A 20,023-nucleotide genomic window follows, 5' to 3' on the forward strand; every position below is an offset into this window, starting at 1 on the left:
GGACCATTTGAATGAATTATGACTAGTGGTTAACTGTTCTGACATAATGAGAATGTTTTATTGTGAGAAATCAAGCCCCGTTTGCTGTGTCCCAAGGTCCCCCTTGCCTCACTTTGTTTATGTTCTGTGTTCTGAAACATGACAGAAGAGAAATACAGTATTGTTATCAATACCGTTATGATAAGCCAGACATATAAAGCATCTCAATTTGTCGATTTTATGGGAAAATTGGAAGTGAACTATAGCTGAAACAGGGTCCGTTGTACACCGTGCATGGATAGCGACAGGGCTTAGGCAAGATCATTTGCTAGGGTTAAATGAAGGAGTTATTAGTCCAAATAACAAAACAGAAAAAGGGGGTGTCTCGGTCAGCGAAATAGTTGCTGATTAGCATCTATTAGTCACGTTGGTTCTTTGTCAGCAAGCAATGCAGATTCCTTACAAAATTGGTGCAAAATTAGGATAATTATCCTCAATATCTCAGAGATTTTGCACACCTGAAAGTGCTATCTTAAGAAAAATGATTCATCAGGGTTCGTTTTGGAGTTATCAAACTCCATGTCATTTCAGTCCAATTGTGATTGTGGACATTTTGGCTCCGATGATGGTTGCAGTCATTCGGGTTCCCTTAACATATTGCCACCAATCAGGTGTGATGACAGCTACATTTAACCACATATTAGTCGATGAGTCAAGTTTTAGTGAAGTTTAATAACAGTTTGCAATGCTTGGTGAATCCCTTCTGTTCAAACGACCATGCATCTGATGTCACTTTTTGATGATACAGGCTGTCACTCGGAGGTTGAAGTAGAAATAGTCAGAGACATTTTCTGCATACATGCCCTCTGTCCAAAATAACACATCACCTCATTTTCAATTAGGAAAGGTGACCCTATAGTGTTTAAACCTCAGGTTCTCTCTTTATGCCACTTTATGGACAAGATCCCCTCAATAAAAAAAACTGGGCAGATGATAGCCCTGGAGCAATAGATCAGGTTACCCATCTTTGGAAAGATTCCTTCCTCGTCAAAGATCATGCAGCAGTGTTACAAGAAGCCCTGTTCGGGGAAATATCTAGCTTTCTCATTGTTGCATTGCCAAGAATAGCATCACAGTGCCGTGGTCCGGGCTGGGATCCTGGAGGGCAGGGAGAAAAGGGAACTCTATAGGCCCTAATTATCCAATTGAGATTTCCCTGTAACTGAGAAACCTGAGATGAGGGTGTCAGGTTCCACCTCCTGAACAAAGGATGGTCTTTTTCCTCTTTGTGGGACTGGTCATTAGGCAGATGGTGGTCCAGGTCAGGGGAGAGGACAACTGGGAACTTTCATGGTGTTGGTGTGTGGGTTTTACAGTCAATGTCATAGGAGATTGTTCTGCTGTGCCGCCTGAAATAACTCTTGTAGCATACAAGTAGAGCAAAAGAGCAAAACTATTTGCTGACCAGCATTTCCCCTCCACACAGAGGTTGTCCTGAAGATTGGTATTTCTTATTTGGTGGAGTCAGCCTTGATTCTCCACTGCTCATCAATGGCAGATGTCATGGGAAACATGGTGATCGTGTGTCCGCAAGGAATGAATATCAAATATAGTTATGACAATGAATCCTCAGAATCATTCAGATAATTCAAATTAGTATGATTAGCTATGGGTCTGTGCTCACAGGGTGGTCAACAATTTGATTAGAGACCAAATGTCCATTGATGAGTAGAGGGATGGATGACAAGTGGGTACTTGATGAGCTACTTGTGTCCACTTGGTTTCATTCTCGATACCAGGGTCCTTCACGTTATTCCTCTTACACAGGATTGGCCAGGCATAAATTACTTCCTGTGGATGCTTTGCTGGCAAACGGGGCTTGGTTTCTCATAATAAAATATTCTCATTATGTCAATATCAGAACAGTAGTTAATTGAAGTAAACTTCAGTCAGAATTCTTTCAAATATTCCAAAGTTTGTTTTACTACTTGTCTGACAGAATCTTCCCAGGACCACAGCAGTACCACCCACACGATGTTAATTACTTGAAGTAATAGAAATGAGAAATTATCCTCTGTTTTCAAATGGAACCAGTTTTCTCAGACGTTCCAGCTGTCAGAGCGGATGGGCCCTAACCAAATCACCGACCAGTGCGCCCTAAATGACCCAACACATTCCACTTCAGTCCCACCATGGTCAATAATAGATGCAACACAATGTGGCAACGGCATCATTACATGCCAGAATGGACATGGACTCCATCAAACTATGGACTCATGAAACGCAGCCAATCATGGATTGTGGACAACAGAGAATCATGAAAACAAAATCAGCAGAGCAACTCAGGCGGATAACAATTCACAGAAATCTGCATAAGAGATCCAGGCACTTTCTTTTTTTTTCCAGAAATTTTCTTAAATCGAAAACTTTTATCATTTTAGCATTTTTTGGGGCCGATATCAGTGCCATAGCAATTATGCCTCCCAACTGGCCGATTACAAAACCAAAGTGTTATGAATCAAACTCACAAACTTTCATTGTGGACACCAATTTTGACATGTTGCTAAATCTGGCCCTAAAATTAGGGTTCAATAACTCATCTTAAATTGCTACTCCTTTCCAGGGGGCTAAGTGAGCCGGGAATATACGGCACATTTTCAAACCTCGGAGATTGAAAGGGGAGTACCATTTTTAATTTGACTTTAGATGATATATTGAGTAAAATGTAATGGTGGTTGCAAACACCAAGCAGCAGAATGGTGGGTTTATGTCACAACTATATAGCCTTATCACACTGGTGTGAAATCTGTGCTAGTAAGGGTTAGCATTGAACATACATGCTCTCAACCAGTTAATTGCTTTATGATTTACTTTAATTCTTTTGGCATTGTTGTTAATTATGAAAAGCTTTCACACAGAATGCTTTGAACCAAATTCAAAAATGTCACCAATACAATGAGATTTTATTTCATATGAAAGAATATTGAATAATTTCTTAATCCACTTTTGCTCCAGGGGTTATAACTCAACAAAAGCCACAAAGTGTTGAACTTTAATTGATTCAATTGCAATTTGAGAGACAAAGAATACTGCTGAGAGCGACAGAAATATGATAGTATTCTGTATGAATGAATATACACATCATAGTATGTTGCATAAAATGATCGATTTCAAAGTCAAAAGGTTTTGGGACTGATGATGTTGCTTCATTTTGAGAAGAAAAAAAACCAAAATTCAAAATTTTTCCAACCAACAACCACAACTCTTTCGCCATCTTCAATATTTCAAAGCTGATAACTCACTCCAAAGCAAACAATAGTTAGCAACAAAGGATGGAGGTACCATCTGGTTTCTTAGCACCTACAGTGAGAAACCATTACTCCAAAACAAAACCTAAGAGATTATTGACCCAAAAGTAAAGAGAATTCAACATTTCACACGTACCCCTTACGCTGGCTTGCAAGACTGGCAACCTCATTGACCTTCAAGTGGTAACTCAAAGCAAGCCCGTTTGATTAGTCTTACCCCCTACACGTCTTGAATCATTCCCTATGGCAGTTAGCCAGGGACCCTTTCATGTCAAGGTTCCCCATGATGCCCTGAGACGATACTTGTCCCCAGACTTTTAGCGATCTGAAGACCCCACTTAACCTTAGCTTTTAGTCAGTGGAAACATCAGCAACAGAATTGTGACTCAGGAACCCCTGTTGAGCAATAAAATTTTGACTTTTTTGTGCAATTCATATCAATATGCAGAAAAGAAATACAGTTGTATTAGAAATAGACAGTTTTTTTGGCAAATGGTGACAAAAGTTAAACATAAAGATTTACAGGATCATATCTCAAGCCAAATGTAACAAAGTAAGAGCAACGAAGATGTCATCATTCACCAATTTGAATTCATTGTCTCAGCTAACAACATTAAAGGTCCATTTAGTGAACAATCCAGGGCAAGTTTGACCATTTCATCAAATTAGACATGATCACAAGCTTGCTTATAATTGCACCCAATACTTGGCCAGTCCTCCTAATTTAATCACATTAACGTTGAAATAAAAATCACATGGACTGGTGACTCGGAAATGACTGATACTCCACTCTAACTTACACAAAGGCAAGTATGTATTCCATATAGCTACTGTACAGGTTTATCAGATTGGTAAGGGTGGAATCGACAACACCACCGACGCACTCCGGCGCAAATAATAAGAACAATCATGTCCCATTAGAAATCATTGCTGGAGGCCATGTTTCTTTTCATCTATTATCAAACCCAGCTTCCTATCCTCTTTAGAAAACTTTACCGCCAGTTTGAGATAACCTTCGTCATCCCTCAGGCTGTACTAGATGTACTGTATCATCTACTTGATGCATCATCTTGTTGTTCATCAATAAGATTGCTTAGTGTACTTTTCGGATATTTTTGAGTGAGGTTACGCTGGTGGTTCTGGAGCAAGGAAAGTCAAGTGGCAACTTAGGGTGGCAGTGAAGTGGAGATACCTTGTACCATGATCCATCCACCCCTTTCAGCAGTTGCACATAAGAATACTGTAATGGTAAGATTGAGGCCTTCCAATAAGAACTCATGACATGATTGGTATCATGAAGCAAAACTGGCAGATTACAACAAGAAACCTTTACAGGCAATTGTCTCTAATGAGATCTGCCAACCCTTTACCCCATATCTCCATGAGAGGCTGTTGTGTGCCACTGCAGGACAAGACCACTAAAGTAATGATTGGTTTTCTGTACGCTGGTGGATGTTGATTTGAATTGTTGTCATTAATGCACAATCTTCCTTCCATTATGGTGATGGTGGATCTTTGAGTGTCACCGAGTGATGGTGGCCTGCAGGAGTTTCCATTCTCAAGATTCTTACAACAGTTTCTTTTACTCAATGGCAGTTCTCTTCTTTATCATTTAAGGTGCATCGATATTCAATTTTGTCACAAAAACTGACATGACCTGTGGCTACTGATTCTGATATAAAAAGTACTACTCCAAATTGTCAAGATTTCATATCGATTTGCACTTACAATGCAGCCAAAATGTCTGCCATAAAGAGGCCGTCTTATAGGCACACACTTGATATCGAAAAGCTTGTTGTAGAACATACAATTACCAATGCATTACAACGTGTATAAATGCATTAATTTGAAATCTGATGCACTTGACTTGTGTCACGTCTAGGTCAATGTGGGTTGAGTTTCGATGACTAACTTTGATAAACCAATATTTGTAATTGTTTTTAGATGAGTTAGTTTTGGAATTGATATACCAAGAGGATACAAATTCCACTGCAATGTTTACCTTGACGATAACAAGGCTAGCCATTATCTTTGTGTCTGATTTATGTGTGGATTACGAAACCTTTTATCTTTCAAGGTAATTCATTTAGTACAGAAAAGGCTCCTCTATCATTATAATGCCCATCTCAAGAAATTAAGAGTTTATTTACCTCAGATTCCCCATGCACAAATCTAAATCAGAAACCAAGTTACAAACACAGTAACAGAGTGGTTCAGAGTTTGATCTGAGAATGAGAATGAGGTGTGATTTTGTCGCAAGGCATAGCATTGCCTGAGGTTAGATATGTCGTTATAGAAATACAATGAAACAAACAGTTTGGTATGCCCAGTTACAATAATAGAAAACAATCAACTTGACTTGATGACTTCAAACAGAAATCACCTCTTTCTCGTTTCAATACCTGAACCTTCTATTGCCATCATGATCACCTCTCTGAAGGTAAAAGCGTGGATATAGTCATGAAATTTCTGGAGTCAACACTATATTATTGATGTTTAGCTTTTTCTTAGCCAACTTAGCTAGAACCTTTTTCCCTTAGAATGCTGCACATTTTCTAAGAAAGGTCTCAGTCAAACATTGCAGACTCATTGCTTACAATTGCTGTAATTCTAAGGTTTATCGAATCAGGTGATCACTACCAACTGTTTGGGTAGACAAATTCTAGGACCCTCCGTAGCCAATCTCACAACGATAACATCGAATTGACTCCATCTAGAGAATTCTGATCATTGCACGGCCGATTTGAAATATCATGTTCCCCTTCTGGCTATAAAGTTGACCCAGAATGCATGATTAGGTAGATTGGCCTCTCGCAAAACATTCCTGTGACATTCTGATACAAGAATCATTGGACCTCCTTCCAAACAGTTTGGTAGAGGTAACAATATCACATGCTTCTGCTCATCTTGTGCCTGAAGCAGAACAAGATCACTGGCGTGGAGGAACCTTGTTGGTAAACTGAGCTGTTGTATCAAAGGGTGGGAAAACTAACAGATTTCAGGCAAACCAAAGCCATGGTCAATGTTTTGACCAAGTGGGGAATTGTCATCGAAAAGTTCAGGAAATTTTGTAGCTATGGTGAGAGTTGTGTACAACCTGCTTGCTATCGAAAACGATGCGTGTCAAGAAGGTAGTTAACTGGAAGCATCAGTGTATGTCGGCACTGAATACTGTGCTGATCCATAGCTGGATTGGTCAACCTTAGACTGAAATCATCATCAGGACTCAGTGGAAATTGCAGGTTCTTAACTTTTAGAGTACTCGGCTCCAGGGACATGCGAAAGTAGATGTTATAGACAAGTTTTCCGGACAATCTATTGTATTTGGCAAAATTGGATGAGGGTAGGGAAATAATGCCGAGGAATCGACCACAATAGCACTTGATATTTCAACAAGGTATTCAAGAGCCAATCAACACAAGCAATTCTCAGCGAATTATCGACTCCATTGTACGTTAAGTTAAGACTGACATATGATATAGAATTTTGTAATTGTAATGTGTGAAATTATGCTGCACTCATGGGATACAAGTTGGTATGCATTTGTTTTGACCCTGTGTGTATTGGGTATCAAATGTACAAAGCACCATGAGAGCAAAAGCAAATTTTTTCAAAATCAGTGTCGAGTTTCTGAAGGGTATTCCCGGAAGGTGCTTCAACATGTGTAAATGACATCAACGATATTTGATATGGGATATCACAAATGTATGCAGAAGACTACACATATTTAGCCAGCTGACTGTGTTTGCCCTGCTATGGCAATGTTTTTGATGACAACTGCCTGAGGTTTGCCTATTTGGCAATGTCTTTGTGTACATTTTCATATGTCAGCTGATATACGTGTCCAGGTCAGGGGTTTAGCATTGGAAGAATGATGATCTAACTTGATCACTCAGTTTCTTTTCTTTACGGGTTTGGTGATATATTGGCTGATTTAAAAGCATCAAACTAACCAAAGGCCCTTACTTATTTTGTCACAAAGGCAAAAAAAAACTTGCCTTGACAAAGATTGGCTACAACTTCAGTCAAAAGAGAATTCCATTTGTTGCTTGAAACTCTGTGTGAGTCAGCTGTCGGATGAAACAAGGTGATCCCAATAGAGAGTTTCAAACAAATGATTCTGTTGAATGTCATCGGAATGTGACAATGTTGGATGGAAAGCCATGGTGGTACCTTGGAATAACTTCCTTGCTGGTTGCAAAAGTCACTTGATGGGATAACTGAGTGAGCCAACCCAGGATTCGATTCTCAGTGAGAATCTGACATAGTAAATTATACTATGCTATAAGCACTTTGAGTTGAAGCCTTTCAAAGGAAATGAAAAAAAAATGTTTTGTAATGATATGAGTCAGTAGAACCGGATGGAATAACGAGGATTAGCAGAAGATGGAGAGATGAATTTCCATCCAATAAGTTAGTCACATTACATGAGAGTCAACTTAAAGTCAAGTAAATGACATACACTTTTTTAAGGGCTTTGGGTGAAACAATTGATGGGACTTCCAGGAAACCTATGACTCAAATACAATGGCACCTTTCATCCCGAGGCACAATTTTATAACACTTATTGCTATTCGTTGTTCGGACAGTTTGGGAAAAGAAGATGCATAATAGCATAATACAAGAACAGTACTTTGGCAGGAGATGCTTCTGTTTTAAGATGCAGCCATTGGTCTTCATTTATCCACGGAGCAGAAAGAAAACCAGATGGGATAAATGTAGAGAAAGATATTGAAAAAGGCTTACCTTGACTTTGTTTTATGGGTGCAAAGGTTCCTCCACTGAATGGTGGAAACACAGGCTGGGGCTCCCCTGTTGCAGCAAGACCTAGAAATAAGACGCACAACATATATACATGAAAACAAAGTCAAGTACAACTTACATCAATTCAAAGTGGTCGGAAATAACATTAACTGGTTTTTCAACAATAGCAAAATGTAAATTGAAAAAGAGACTTGTCCATCATTGAATACAATGCTACTATTGTTTCAACTAACATATTTCCAACAGGAAATGTTCACAAGTATTTAAACATATCATTTGGACTGGATTTTCCGGAAATATTTGAAACATGAAATCACTTCTACTTGATAGACTGCTTTAATCTGGCGTTTAAGTAGTATATTTTTAAGTAATTAGTTCTATAAGCCGGAAGGTGGAAAAATGTACATGGATACAATATTTCCCTTCAATTACAAAGAGAGTTATCACAGTGCCCAACCTTTCTAGAGTGGGGAATGGATTACTGGTAACAAAACACGTCCAATCCTTTCTCAAGCAAATTTTAAAGGGGTGTAATGCACTCCTTACACCCCTCAATTTTGCCAGTCACAAATGATTGGGTGGGTCTATTGGTACCAGATATCTATTCCCCACTCCACTCTGCAGTATGGCCATTAGATTGGGGCCAGGGTTTCTAGTGTTAATTCAGTTCCATTTCTCCCTTCATCACCAACAATTTTTAAAAGTACTACAAATTAGTGGTCTCAATGTCTCTCAGCGTTTTACAGTGGTTGGCATTATGCATTGCAGTTTACGCTGATTACTCATTTCCTAGTCATTCAAAAGCATTTTAGTGTTCACCAACAACAACTCATGTCAGGCAGTCATTTGAGAATACTGAGAGGAAAAACAGCAGGTAAATCGACTGAGCTTTCAAGTCCATTTGGCCAAGCCATACCAAGTGCCATCCATTCTCACAATCCATTCCTGAATGGTACTAGATTGAAGTTTAAGGATTGGACAGACCATTTCATATCTCTCGGGGCCCAACCTCAAGAGCAGCTGGTGATCGTAGCCCAAGAGAAGGGTTCATCAGCTAACAAAAGCAATCCAAGTTGCGAATTTTTCAAAAGAAGAACTGCTGTACAAGTAGATGGCCTTAGTGAGTTCATTCACAGCATATGTTTTGCAGTTCAAGGACTTGGTAATCATTTCTGGTCATTCTGAAGACCACTTTCTTAGCTCTGGAGAGTCTTTGACCTTTTTATCACATTAATGGCCATCATCTGGACCGAGCTTTGATGCCCTGATGATAGCCAACACATGGCACTAGAAAGTGCAGTTTACTCCATGAACTGGAGTTTTCTACACAAAGAAATGAACATTTTAACAGTAAAGAATCATCGGTTTGCCACAATATCTGGCTGAAAATGATATTCGGTTTTAAGCTTCACCATCATGGTCAATTCCTCAATATGTAAGCTTACTTGTGCTATTGATGCCTAGCACAGAAAGAGGCATACTAATTAAACTTTCATCAGTGTGTTCACTCAAATGCCTAGTTAAGTATCTGCAACCACTCTGAACAAAAAATATTGGTCTGGCATTGCACCTATAGTAATCAAATTTTCATGAGTGGGTCCTAATGAATTTGCAACAAGTAGCAGTCGTAGTGAGGCCAGGCAATTGAGACAGAACAACAATCTTGACAGGTTAACAATAGTAAATTGGTAAAAATGATGTAAGTCGATTTTTATATGATATTTTGTTTTTCAGATGCGTAACACTTGTGTTAAAATGATGTAAAGTAATGCAATAGGAGTCTAAAGAATGTTGGGCTGTAAAAATCCAGACATATCGATGGGATCTTTTTGACAGATTTACCACACGAAATTGATCGTGATAAGTTTTATACCCGATTGTTTTTATGATATGAAGTACAGGTTGAGTTTAATGATGTAATGCTGACAATAAAACACAACTTAGACAAAACATTATTATCTTAGACGCCAATCTCAAGGCATAAGGAGAGAGGTCAATTAAATTGTATGTCAGATAAGGAACATATTATTACCATGTTACACAAGTATCTTGTGAGATTGCCTTTTTCTTTCCTTTCAGTATTAAGGAGTGGAACTTTGTCTTTTTTGCTAGTCAAGTTTGAGTTGAATGAGGATGTTTTTCACGCCATCCATGCTTTAATTATTTCTGCAAATTGGAAATCGGCTCTATTTTCTCATTCCTTTCAGTAACTTCCTTTTTATTGATGGTGTTGTTGACAGCCTTATTACAGACTTTTGAAAGATTACTTTTGGGAATCATAAGTCTTGTTTTTCACCGCCCATTGTGCAGATAGAGCAAGGTGCTATAAGCCAAGTTGGTATCAACAGATCAAATGGCCAAATTCACAACATGAAACAATCATAAATGATAGTATTTCTTAAGTTTGGGTTATAGAGATGTGTACTTGAAAAGTCGAAACTGATGACCGGACAGGTGTTAGGATAATAATTTTCAAGATTATTATCAAGATTATTTCTTATTAGTATTGGTAATAAATGGCCACACGAATTATAACAGTTGGGTTAATCAAATAGACATAAGGTCATTTGGGAACTGACTGCATTCAATACACAACAATTGAATTCCATTAAATGTACATTAGATTTGGCTTAAGATGGACGTATCTTAGATAAAATTCACCAAGATCACTTGAGACAGCAGATATGATAGAAGTAAGGGGCAGCTGTGTTTGCACATAACACAACGTGAAATTGGAAAAAATGAATTTGTCTGGGTGATGCGCCTGGACAAATAGCATAGTAGAGAATACTCGAGGCCTGATTATCAGTGAAGGTTTGACACCTGATTTCCAATGTGGCCTCTCAGGTATATTACCATACTGGTAATCAGACAGGGAATCCCAAGACTATAACATAACAAGATACACATTTCATCCATTCTTCGTTAATACCAATATTTCCCGTCAGAAAAGACATTTCTCATTGTTTCATTGTCTCCCAATGAAAACAGTTAACCGCACAAAAGAACATTCTTGTCTTAGGACATACAAAGGTAAGTATATCATCCCAGACACAAGAAATATTAACAAAAGACTAGTACAAAGGATTTAAATAAATGAGTCGACAGGGATATGACAACGTTTGACGTTATCCAGAAGGTTATTGCCATAGTCTGTCTCCACAAGTGTCTCCAATGCCTTGTTCCCTTCACACCTTGAAGTCTGGATCGGAGAAGAAGAAAGATTGATACACTTCAGTGACCATGTGCATACCCGACAACTAAAAAACATCACCATTAAAGAAAGATGTAACTGTCAGAGATGTCTGGAAATAAATTTAGATTCATTCTGAACATTGATGATGTCTGGAGATACCAAGATGATGATAAAGATATGCTACCAGCCCTTTCATTTCTGGTGCCATGAAATCGGAGTATAGGCTCGTATTTGAACTGTTTTGTGATACAACAGTCCATAACATCAACTACTCTCACATTACTCAATTTAGAATAGCTAAACCCACTTTGGCATGGTGTCACCAAGCCCTGTGTAGGCGAATTTTGGTGAAATTTTTTCTTCAGTTTTCCGACTGCATATGTAGGATGAATATGACCATGTTTAAGAACATATAGTCAGGACATCAAACGTGGCGTCACAGATTAAGATATCTACGACTTGCTCTCTCTTGTGTCAGGCACAGACCGGCCACACAACAAGAACCCACCAAGACAGTATGAACCATGGACACACGCAATGGTGTGTGAAATTGTGGGAGGGGATGGTCACTCCAGCTGCAGCCCCCTGGATCTGCCCATGAAAGAGGTGTGAGGGACAAGCCTCCCCATAGCTCATCGAACCTCTCCACTCGAGGGGAGAGGAACTGTACACTCATTGGCAAACACAATACAGGACATTGCTAAGTATTGTATCCCACTGTTCTCTGGCAATGGATGAGCAACTTGACAATGGCAATGACAATGGGCTTGTAAATGATGCACCAGAGGGATTGTTTTCTATAACTCTCCCTAACTGGTTCTATAAAGGACAAATTCATTAGAGAATAGAATGTAACTGAGTGTTGTTTTTCAATTTCCATTGCACTGGATGGGACTTGCAGAAGACCAAGAAAATTGCCTTAGTGGGTTAAACAGTGAAAATACTGATTTTCACAGGTAACCCGGCTCCTGAGTACTGAGTGACATTAACAATGCCTACTTCATTAAGTCAAGATCAAGACTTCAACTCATCAGACATTCGCAATTATCACCAAAACAGCCTCTTGTCCTTAAGAAGAGTGCTCTTACCCAGATATTGCTATGATAAGCAATATGATTGGTCAAAAGTTGATGAGTATTATCGATCAGGTTCAGACACACCTTGTGGGTTATAGAGGTATACTTTCTATCATAAACCCAGTTGATTTTGTCTGGCTTTGTTTTCTATCAGCAGACTTTTCTGATAGCTCAACATCCCCTTAGCAGGCATCTTGATACACAACGTTTTAAGTCTGCAGCATCCCTCATAAGATCTTTTACTGAGATGTTTTGGGAGCTGGACCTATTTGTATGATATCATGGTTCATTTCAGATATTTCAGAATTCTCTCAATCCTTAAAGTGTTAAAACTTGTGGTGATAATAGTTTTAACTGTATAGTAATTGCACTGATGAGAATGAAATATTGGTTATGAATCATCAAGGAGTTGCTATATAGAAGTGAAGGTAAAACAATAACGCTTGATTAAAGGACTTAATGGCTCGTAGACAATTTGAATTGCTGAGTAGATGAGGTCAGTCAACATGCAAAAATATGATAACACAAGTTCAAGCAGTTCAAAAGCAATAGAATGCATGTTGCAGGAATAGAGGGATTGACGATAGACTGATTGGCCAACTTGAGGAAATAACTATCTTTTACTTGTTATTATAATACTTATTGCCCTATACTAATTTGGTACGAGTTTGTCTATTAATGCACTTTGATTCTAGAACAATCTAATGATAGTTTGTGTAATTGTTGGGTGGATGCGGAGAGGTGATCTCTTTTACCGCCCTTTATCTGATACTTAACCATTAATGTCTATAGTCATAATGATGGAGTAATGAGAGAATGGAGATTCTGTTACTGAAATTAATACGAAAGGGAAGTTTTCAGATATGAAAAGGTGTACTTAACTGTGAGAAGATTTATGACATAAATGCTACGTGGCCTTATGGAGCAATTAGATTTTAGATTGACAGGAAAGTGGTAGGTAATGTGTCACGAAAAAAAAGTAATTTTATCCCCTCGTTCAAAATACATGTCATAAGAGTCATTATGACCATGTGTATCTTTAGATACCTGCATATGCTGAGTCAGCATTTATGAATGTATAATTGAAAACTCAAACTATAATATGAGACATATTAGGCAAGGGGACACACACGCATGGTGTTCGAAGTTACAACAATCTCTCCAGCTTGATCGAGTCCCATCACCACACGAAACATTATCAATTATTGATGATAAGACCATTGTTGGCGCATTTTCCCCATGTTACTTCTCAAATGATTTTTGAAATTAGGGAACAGAATGCATTGTGGCCTACGGCCAACTGAGATTACACAATCGATAAAAAGCATTAATTAAACATGATCGAACCAGGTGATACAAGGAAGATAGTCCATTGTGCAATATGAACCAAACTTGGCGGAATTCTCAAAACTCACATTTCAAAGCAGAGCCCAATGGTTAATTGATAAGACAACTGAAGTGAAGAGGAAAATTAAAAAAATTTACTGATTACAGAAATTTGAAGTCATTTTGACAAAATGTTTGAAGTATGGTGTGAAGCATCATACAAGGGGATTAGTCAGGATGTTCTTTCGGATACATAATTCAGGTTGTTGGTACTAAACATGCTTTTATTTACACTCAATTGAAGAAGCTGAGCTTGTTGTACACAATTTGAACGTATGTGTTTTTTGTTTTAACTAAATTTTGTATTCATAAGCCCCTACAATGAGGCTTCAAAACGTACAGGAACACAATTGAGTGACTAACCTCATCCTCTTTTGGCAAACCAAACACAACAATTATTTATAAAAAAGAAATTGCAAATAGCCTACTTACACAAGCAAATTCAAAATTTATAAAATGGAACATTGTAAGCCATTTTTTGTTGCAGAAACGAATTAATGAATCATCTTACCCATTTGACATACCATCTCTGTAACCATATTCAATATTCACTAATGGCATAACACCATTGGACATTAGAGAACTGCAACATCACGGCACCAAATCATGTATTAAACTATTGATTTGATTCCTCCTAACTAAACATAGTACCAATTAGCGCCATTAATCACGACACAGGAGACATATGTATTGAAAATCTAGAATTGGGAACATACAGGGTCACAATGGAAAGAAATATACCAAATGTGGCGCACAGAAAGCTTTTTCTGACATTTTAGTATGCAAATCAAAACCAAACATATTCCAATTAAGAGCTATCAAACTTCATGTATTTGTTGTCAAACCACTGATTACATAACTGAAGCCAGTGCAGTTGAGCTTATTGGAAGTTAGGTGTCAACGCATCATTTACTCCTCTCCTGCACTAGAGGCAAAACGCATTCACAGAACACACAAGCAATCTCTTAAAACATCGAATCACAACCCATATGTCATATCGGAATTTCCCAATAGGATACGTAAAACAATCAGAAAATCTCATAAATGGTTTGTTAATGCGTGCATCAGCCACTTAATCTTTTGAACACATCCCCTGCAGTCACTCTCTATGACAAGATGATCACTCAAAGATGTCCGTCATCCCAATGCCCTTCTCAGTGAGATCGACTAACATGATTATAAACAACTCATGGAAAAAAATCCCATGAAATTCAATACGTTTTACTATGCAGCAGAACATGACAAGATTATAAGGTGTGTTTATAAATTGATTGAACTTAACGAACCATTGTCTGAATGAACTTCTTAAATGTGGTCTTCATTGTTTTTGAAACACAGTCTTTGCCAGAGGGCAAATTTAATGAAGTAGACTAAAGGTGAGTAATTGAATTTTTAAAATCATTTGGTGTCATGCCTTTTCCTTCTGGAGGCGAATTTGTGTTAAAGACAGTTTTTAAGCTTTCTTGAAGTGTTAGATAACAACATGTAAATGGATTAAATCTTTCTTTAGGATTCTTAGCATCTGCAAATTGTCAAGTAACTGTCAATAACATCCAAATCCAACATCATAAAAGCTGAAATGGCATCAAGACATACAAGGAGAACTTTTTTTTAAACGTACCAGCAAAAAGTTACCTAATCGGAGCCCAGACACAAGGTCACATTATAATCTTCAAAAGAAACAGACAGCATCATTTTTTTAATAGGGTCTGTTTTCTATGATGTTGAAAAGGGGTTCCGACCCTCCTCGTTACATCAAGGTACCACTAAAGAATGGTCAAAAGCTTTTCATGCCTAACACGTGCGTCTGCGGCTGGGCATCTGGGGGATTTAAAATAGTGATTCATCTGTCACTTTTATAAGCTTTGATCATGTCCTCTTTGTTACGAACTTGTGCAAAATGGAACAAGTCTTGCACGGAACAAGCTTACCACCGTGAGTCATAAAAACCGAAAGATAGCGGAGACGCTTCTAGGGCATCTTATTGTCATCCTGGACCACTTTGCAGATTTTCTTAGTCGGATTTGCGACGGAAGCGAGTTTGATGTGGAGGTGAAAATTGTGAAATGTCATCATGTCTAATGAAAGCTTCTGATCAGATCTACGTGTCCACATGAAAGCTGATTGTGTTGCATGAAATGTAATTAACCCATTAGATGCTTGCACGGTGCCATCTTTTCAATGCACAGCAATCCTTTCCAAGGGTTCATCCTGTACAATAATCTCTTTCTTAGCAATGCTTTCACATAGCTTGACAATAGTAAACGTACACCTCCACAACATGTGTAATAGTATATATCTCCATTCAGGTTTTGCTGAGTCAGCTACTTTTACAAAAGATATACACATGATGGATGAGTTGAGTTTCACCCTCTTCCCTTTGTTGCCTCGGTGAAAGGAGACAGCCTAAAAAGCACTGGCAGATGCATTTGATTCTCTGAACTGCTAACTCAACCAAAAGGAAGGTTGCAAAACAGAATTGTGCCAAAACATGTGTTGTGAAGTCTATTTACTCTTTTTCACAGGAAGCCTTAATCTGCCAACCAAATAGGATAACTCCATCTGATCCCTTAACTGACAGCACTGACAATTGCTTCAGGGACAGGAACATGGGATGTTTCTGCAGGGTATGAATTCATCATAGTGCACATCAGGAACTGTAAGATCACACCCAAATGGATTCAAATTCCTGCATAAAAATTTGAGAATATGGACAATACTTTATCAGAATAAGTCTAAAGGGGAAGAGTTCTAATGAAAAGCATATAGTAATCCTATCATATAACCACTGGCAAACTCATGTAAAATGCATAAAAAACAGATTTTCCCTTGTGATCTGGGAGGGTTGATCAAACAAACCAAGTGGTCCTTTCTGTCATTAAATGAAGTGTTGCTTGAAGGAATGCCAAATAATCTCAAGGAACCAGAAGCTCCAGGATTATTTCATTTTCACCCAGAATCAAAATTGTAAGATTTACATATGCTGAGGCCTTGGATTAGTGAGTCCATTCGACTATATGAAATGTTGTCAATGAAACATCACTTTGAAACCTTACACAAACTCTGACAAGGAGCAGCAAGGGAATATGACAATAAACAGTAGCTCGGGGGTGTATCTCTAGGAGTCGAGCGTAACTGTCTAATGACAAACTTGATTACACTGTAACATTATCAATCTTATTGATTTATCCTTGCTGATGGCACATCTGGTGGTTGGAGATCGTGTCTCAGCACGTTGCTATGAGAAGCAGTTGATATGGCTTTAATACTGTGTGATGAAATGTACATGAAGAGGAGTTTGATAACGTGAGCAATTGACATTGCATCTATAGCTATTGCTACTACATGCATCATCGTAACACAGGAGGAGAACAGACACAAAACCTTTGCCAAGTCGATGGGCGCATAGAATGAATTGCACAACGACCATTTACTGATGACCACAGATTTCAATAAAGGGATCTCGGAAGTTGCAGCTTTTTCTGCAACCTGCATTACCAAAGTAATCAAAAGATGACATAGACCCAATATCAACTGACTGATTATCTTATTACCACCATCTTTGACACATAAACCAGCAAGTATGACAAATCAACCTTTTTTGCTTTTTAAAAAGTACCACACTGAAAAATCCCAGTTGAGCACTCTGGATAAGTAGGTGACAATTAATGCCTTGCTCCACTTCTAGTCGTCATTATCCTGGCTCAAAGGGAGCATGACAGAAAGATATTCAGCAAAACCTGCTCTAGGGATATTGCTGGTATTAGCAAACAATACGATGATATCATTATGGTGAATTGGATAGCAAGGTTACCTTTATGATTCATAGAAAAATCAAAGTGGCGATAACATTTTTTCATGACAGACATCGCTCCCAGGAGGGTGTATTTCTGCCTCCATGTTTCCATATGGAAGTGTTATCATTTTGCAAGAGAGGTAATCAAATCACAAGCTATGATGCTCGTAAATGCATCAAAGAGTCCAAGAGAGCTTGATACCACTGCTAATGTTTCATAACTGGCTTAGAACTGAGGCCATCTAACGTCCATTGTTTCAGGTCAGCCAATAATCCAATGGTAACAGGATCTAGAGGCAATATGGCCATCTCTAAACCATTTACAGTTTGTCATCTGACTACTGTGACATTGAGACGATACTTGAGGCACCGTCTTAGCAATGCCGTCAGAATATGGGCCAGTCATCACTCTGACCTCTTGAGTATTGGTTTTCTTTGACACAGCATTACCTTCCCTGAGCTGATAGTCACACAGGCATGGCTGGAGTCAGACTGGAGATAGATTTGGCAGCTTATCCTCCAGTAGTGTAGTACCAGTGCATTCACTTGCGGTAAGAATGGCCAGACCATCAAAACATCATTAAAAGGTTCATCAATACAAACTTAAGGCAGTATAGGAGGCAACCTGGTCATAAAATGGATTGTTATGGCCAGATAAATGGACCATGAAACACCGCCAGCTGGCCAGAGGTTCCCACAAGAAAGACTATAGAAGATGCTTGGTTTTGATGAACTTGATGTGCTACAGAAGCTCCTATATTGTTGAAATGATAGAATCAAGAACTTGACGCTGCAACTCAACAGAAAAAGATATGATTCAACTGATTTTAATGCCACATATTGGTGCATGGGCATCTGTTCTTGAGGTGACCTTTCTCAACAAACAATGTTATTCAAAAATATTTCAATATGACATCTCTGATGAGAACTCTCCAACTGCTTGGGAGATACTTCTTATCAAATCTTGCACCATTTGAAGAGCCGAAACAGGCTAGTTTATACCACTGAGCAACTCAGTAGCTACACCATGGAGGTATTATTAATAATACCTCCATGGCTACACCAACGCAACACCCTTAAGATGCTTTTTGGAAGCAATAAGATTAGTATGAAAAGTACGTTTTCGTTTTATCTTGACAAACCAAAGCAATACATTTGACAGCACTTTCTTTGGTGTAATCCCTTTGTTGCACAAAAGAATCTAAATAGCAGTCTATATGTGAGCATTGCCGCTGTGTGATTTACTGCAACTGCATGATGTATTAGTCTGTATTGATCAAACTACTCTAATAATAGTCTCTTATTGGTGACTTGGGAATCGGTACAAGCAACTGATGTGATGATTTGGCAGAATTGGATGCAACATGCAGTAGCAGCATTCTTTATTCATCATGAGCATCCTTAATATTCAGCAAAAAAGGAATAAAGAAGATGTCACTGTGTTTTTTCTTAAATATTGGAACATCAGCTTCATGCACTTCGTGCAAAGACAGAGGCACTGAGTACAAAGCATTGTCCCAGATGTTTCTTCCTAATCTGACTCTGAGCTTACAGCTTTATCTTCTTTGGCAGTCTTTATATCTTTATGATATAAACTGAGATATTAGGCATTGCACATAACTCCAACACATTTCCCTAGCTATGTGCATAGCCATACACCACATCGACCCCAAACTCAACAGAATTCTAATGTGTGTAGGTTTTTTCAACAGAAAATATGTTTACCTTATAATTTGTGGCCACTCTAGCAAGAAGAGACTAGCCATTAAGAAGAAAATCGCATTGTCCATATTCAGTGAATAAAAATTATCGCCAGTGGCGAAATACGTTCCAGGTTTGGGGCAGGCTGTGTCAGTGTGTGTGCAACTTTCATTGACTAGGTATCTGGGCCAGGGATGACATTTGTTAGAGCCACTCATTCAAACCTTATAGCATCAAGTTGAAGTTTGACCAAATTATTACTCCTTGAAGAAAGGCGAACACAAAATAAACTTTTAGGAGTCCATTTTTTACAGAGGGAACAATACCCCTCTTGACAGGCTCTTCAGATCTCCATGCTGTCATTCTTAGTGCGAAGAAAGCCTTTTCTCCGATCTTTTGTAGGTTCACAACAAGTCAACATTTGACCCTTCAAATAAACATTAGCAAAGGAACCAAACACTTCAAGAAGACCGAGACAAATAGCATGAGTTTACTATTTCTAAATTACACTAAACACCCATTTGAAATCGTTGCTCAAATGCTCATCAAGGTTTAAGCAAATGTTGAACCAAGTCAATATTGATAACCTTGCAGATGGCAAGTTGACTTTGTGTATTAACTCAGTCTAAGTTAGACTATTGACTTCATAACCTAAGGTGTCTACAAAGGAATAGTATTTACCATAGTGTAGGAACATGCTGATACTAAAGCACTTGAATAATGTGCTGTTTTCTCTTGGATAAACTTCAACACTTTATGCAAGGTTACAAGATATTGCAGGTGGCCATCAGAATGAATTCAGTCAAAAAAGTTGGGT

General features: G+C 38.4%; 1 protein-coding gene across 8 annotated transcripts in view; it reads right to left on the bottom strand.

Annotated features, from left to right (window-relative positions):
- The window catches only part of LOC135493250 (netrin receptor UNC5C-like), a 271,616-nt gene that overhangs the window by 69,569 nt on the left and 182,024 nt on the right, over positions 1-20,023 (bottom strand). For all 8 annotated transcript variants that reach the window (XM_064780434.1, XM_064780390.1, XM_064780445.1 and 5 more), the window contains one exon: positions 8,034-8,114. In XM_064780434.1, the coding sequence (XP_064636504.1) occupies positions 8,034-8,114 (81 nt within the window). The remainder of the gene's footprint in view (positions 1-8,033; positions 8,115-20,023) is intronic.

The sequence above is a fragment of the Lineus longissimus genome, chromosome 1 (genome assembly GCF_910592395.1).
Source record: "Lineus longissimus chromosome 1, tnLinLong1.2, whole genome shotgun sequence".
Lineage (NCBI taxonomy): Eukaryota > Metazoa > Nemertea > Pilidiophora > Heteronemertea > Lineidae > Lineus > Lineus longissimus.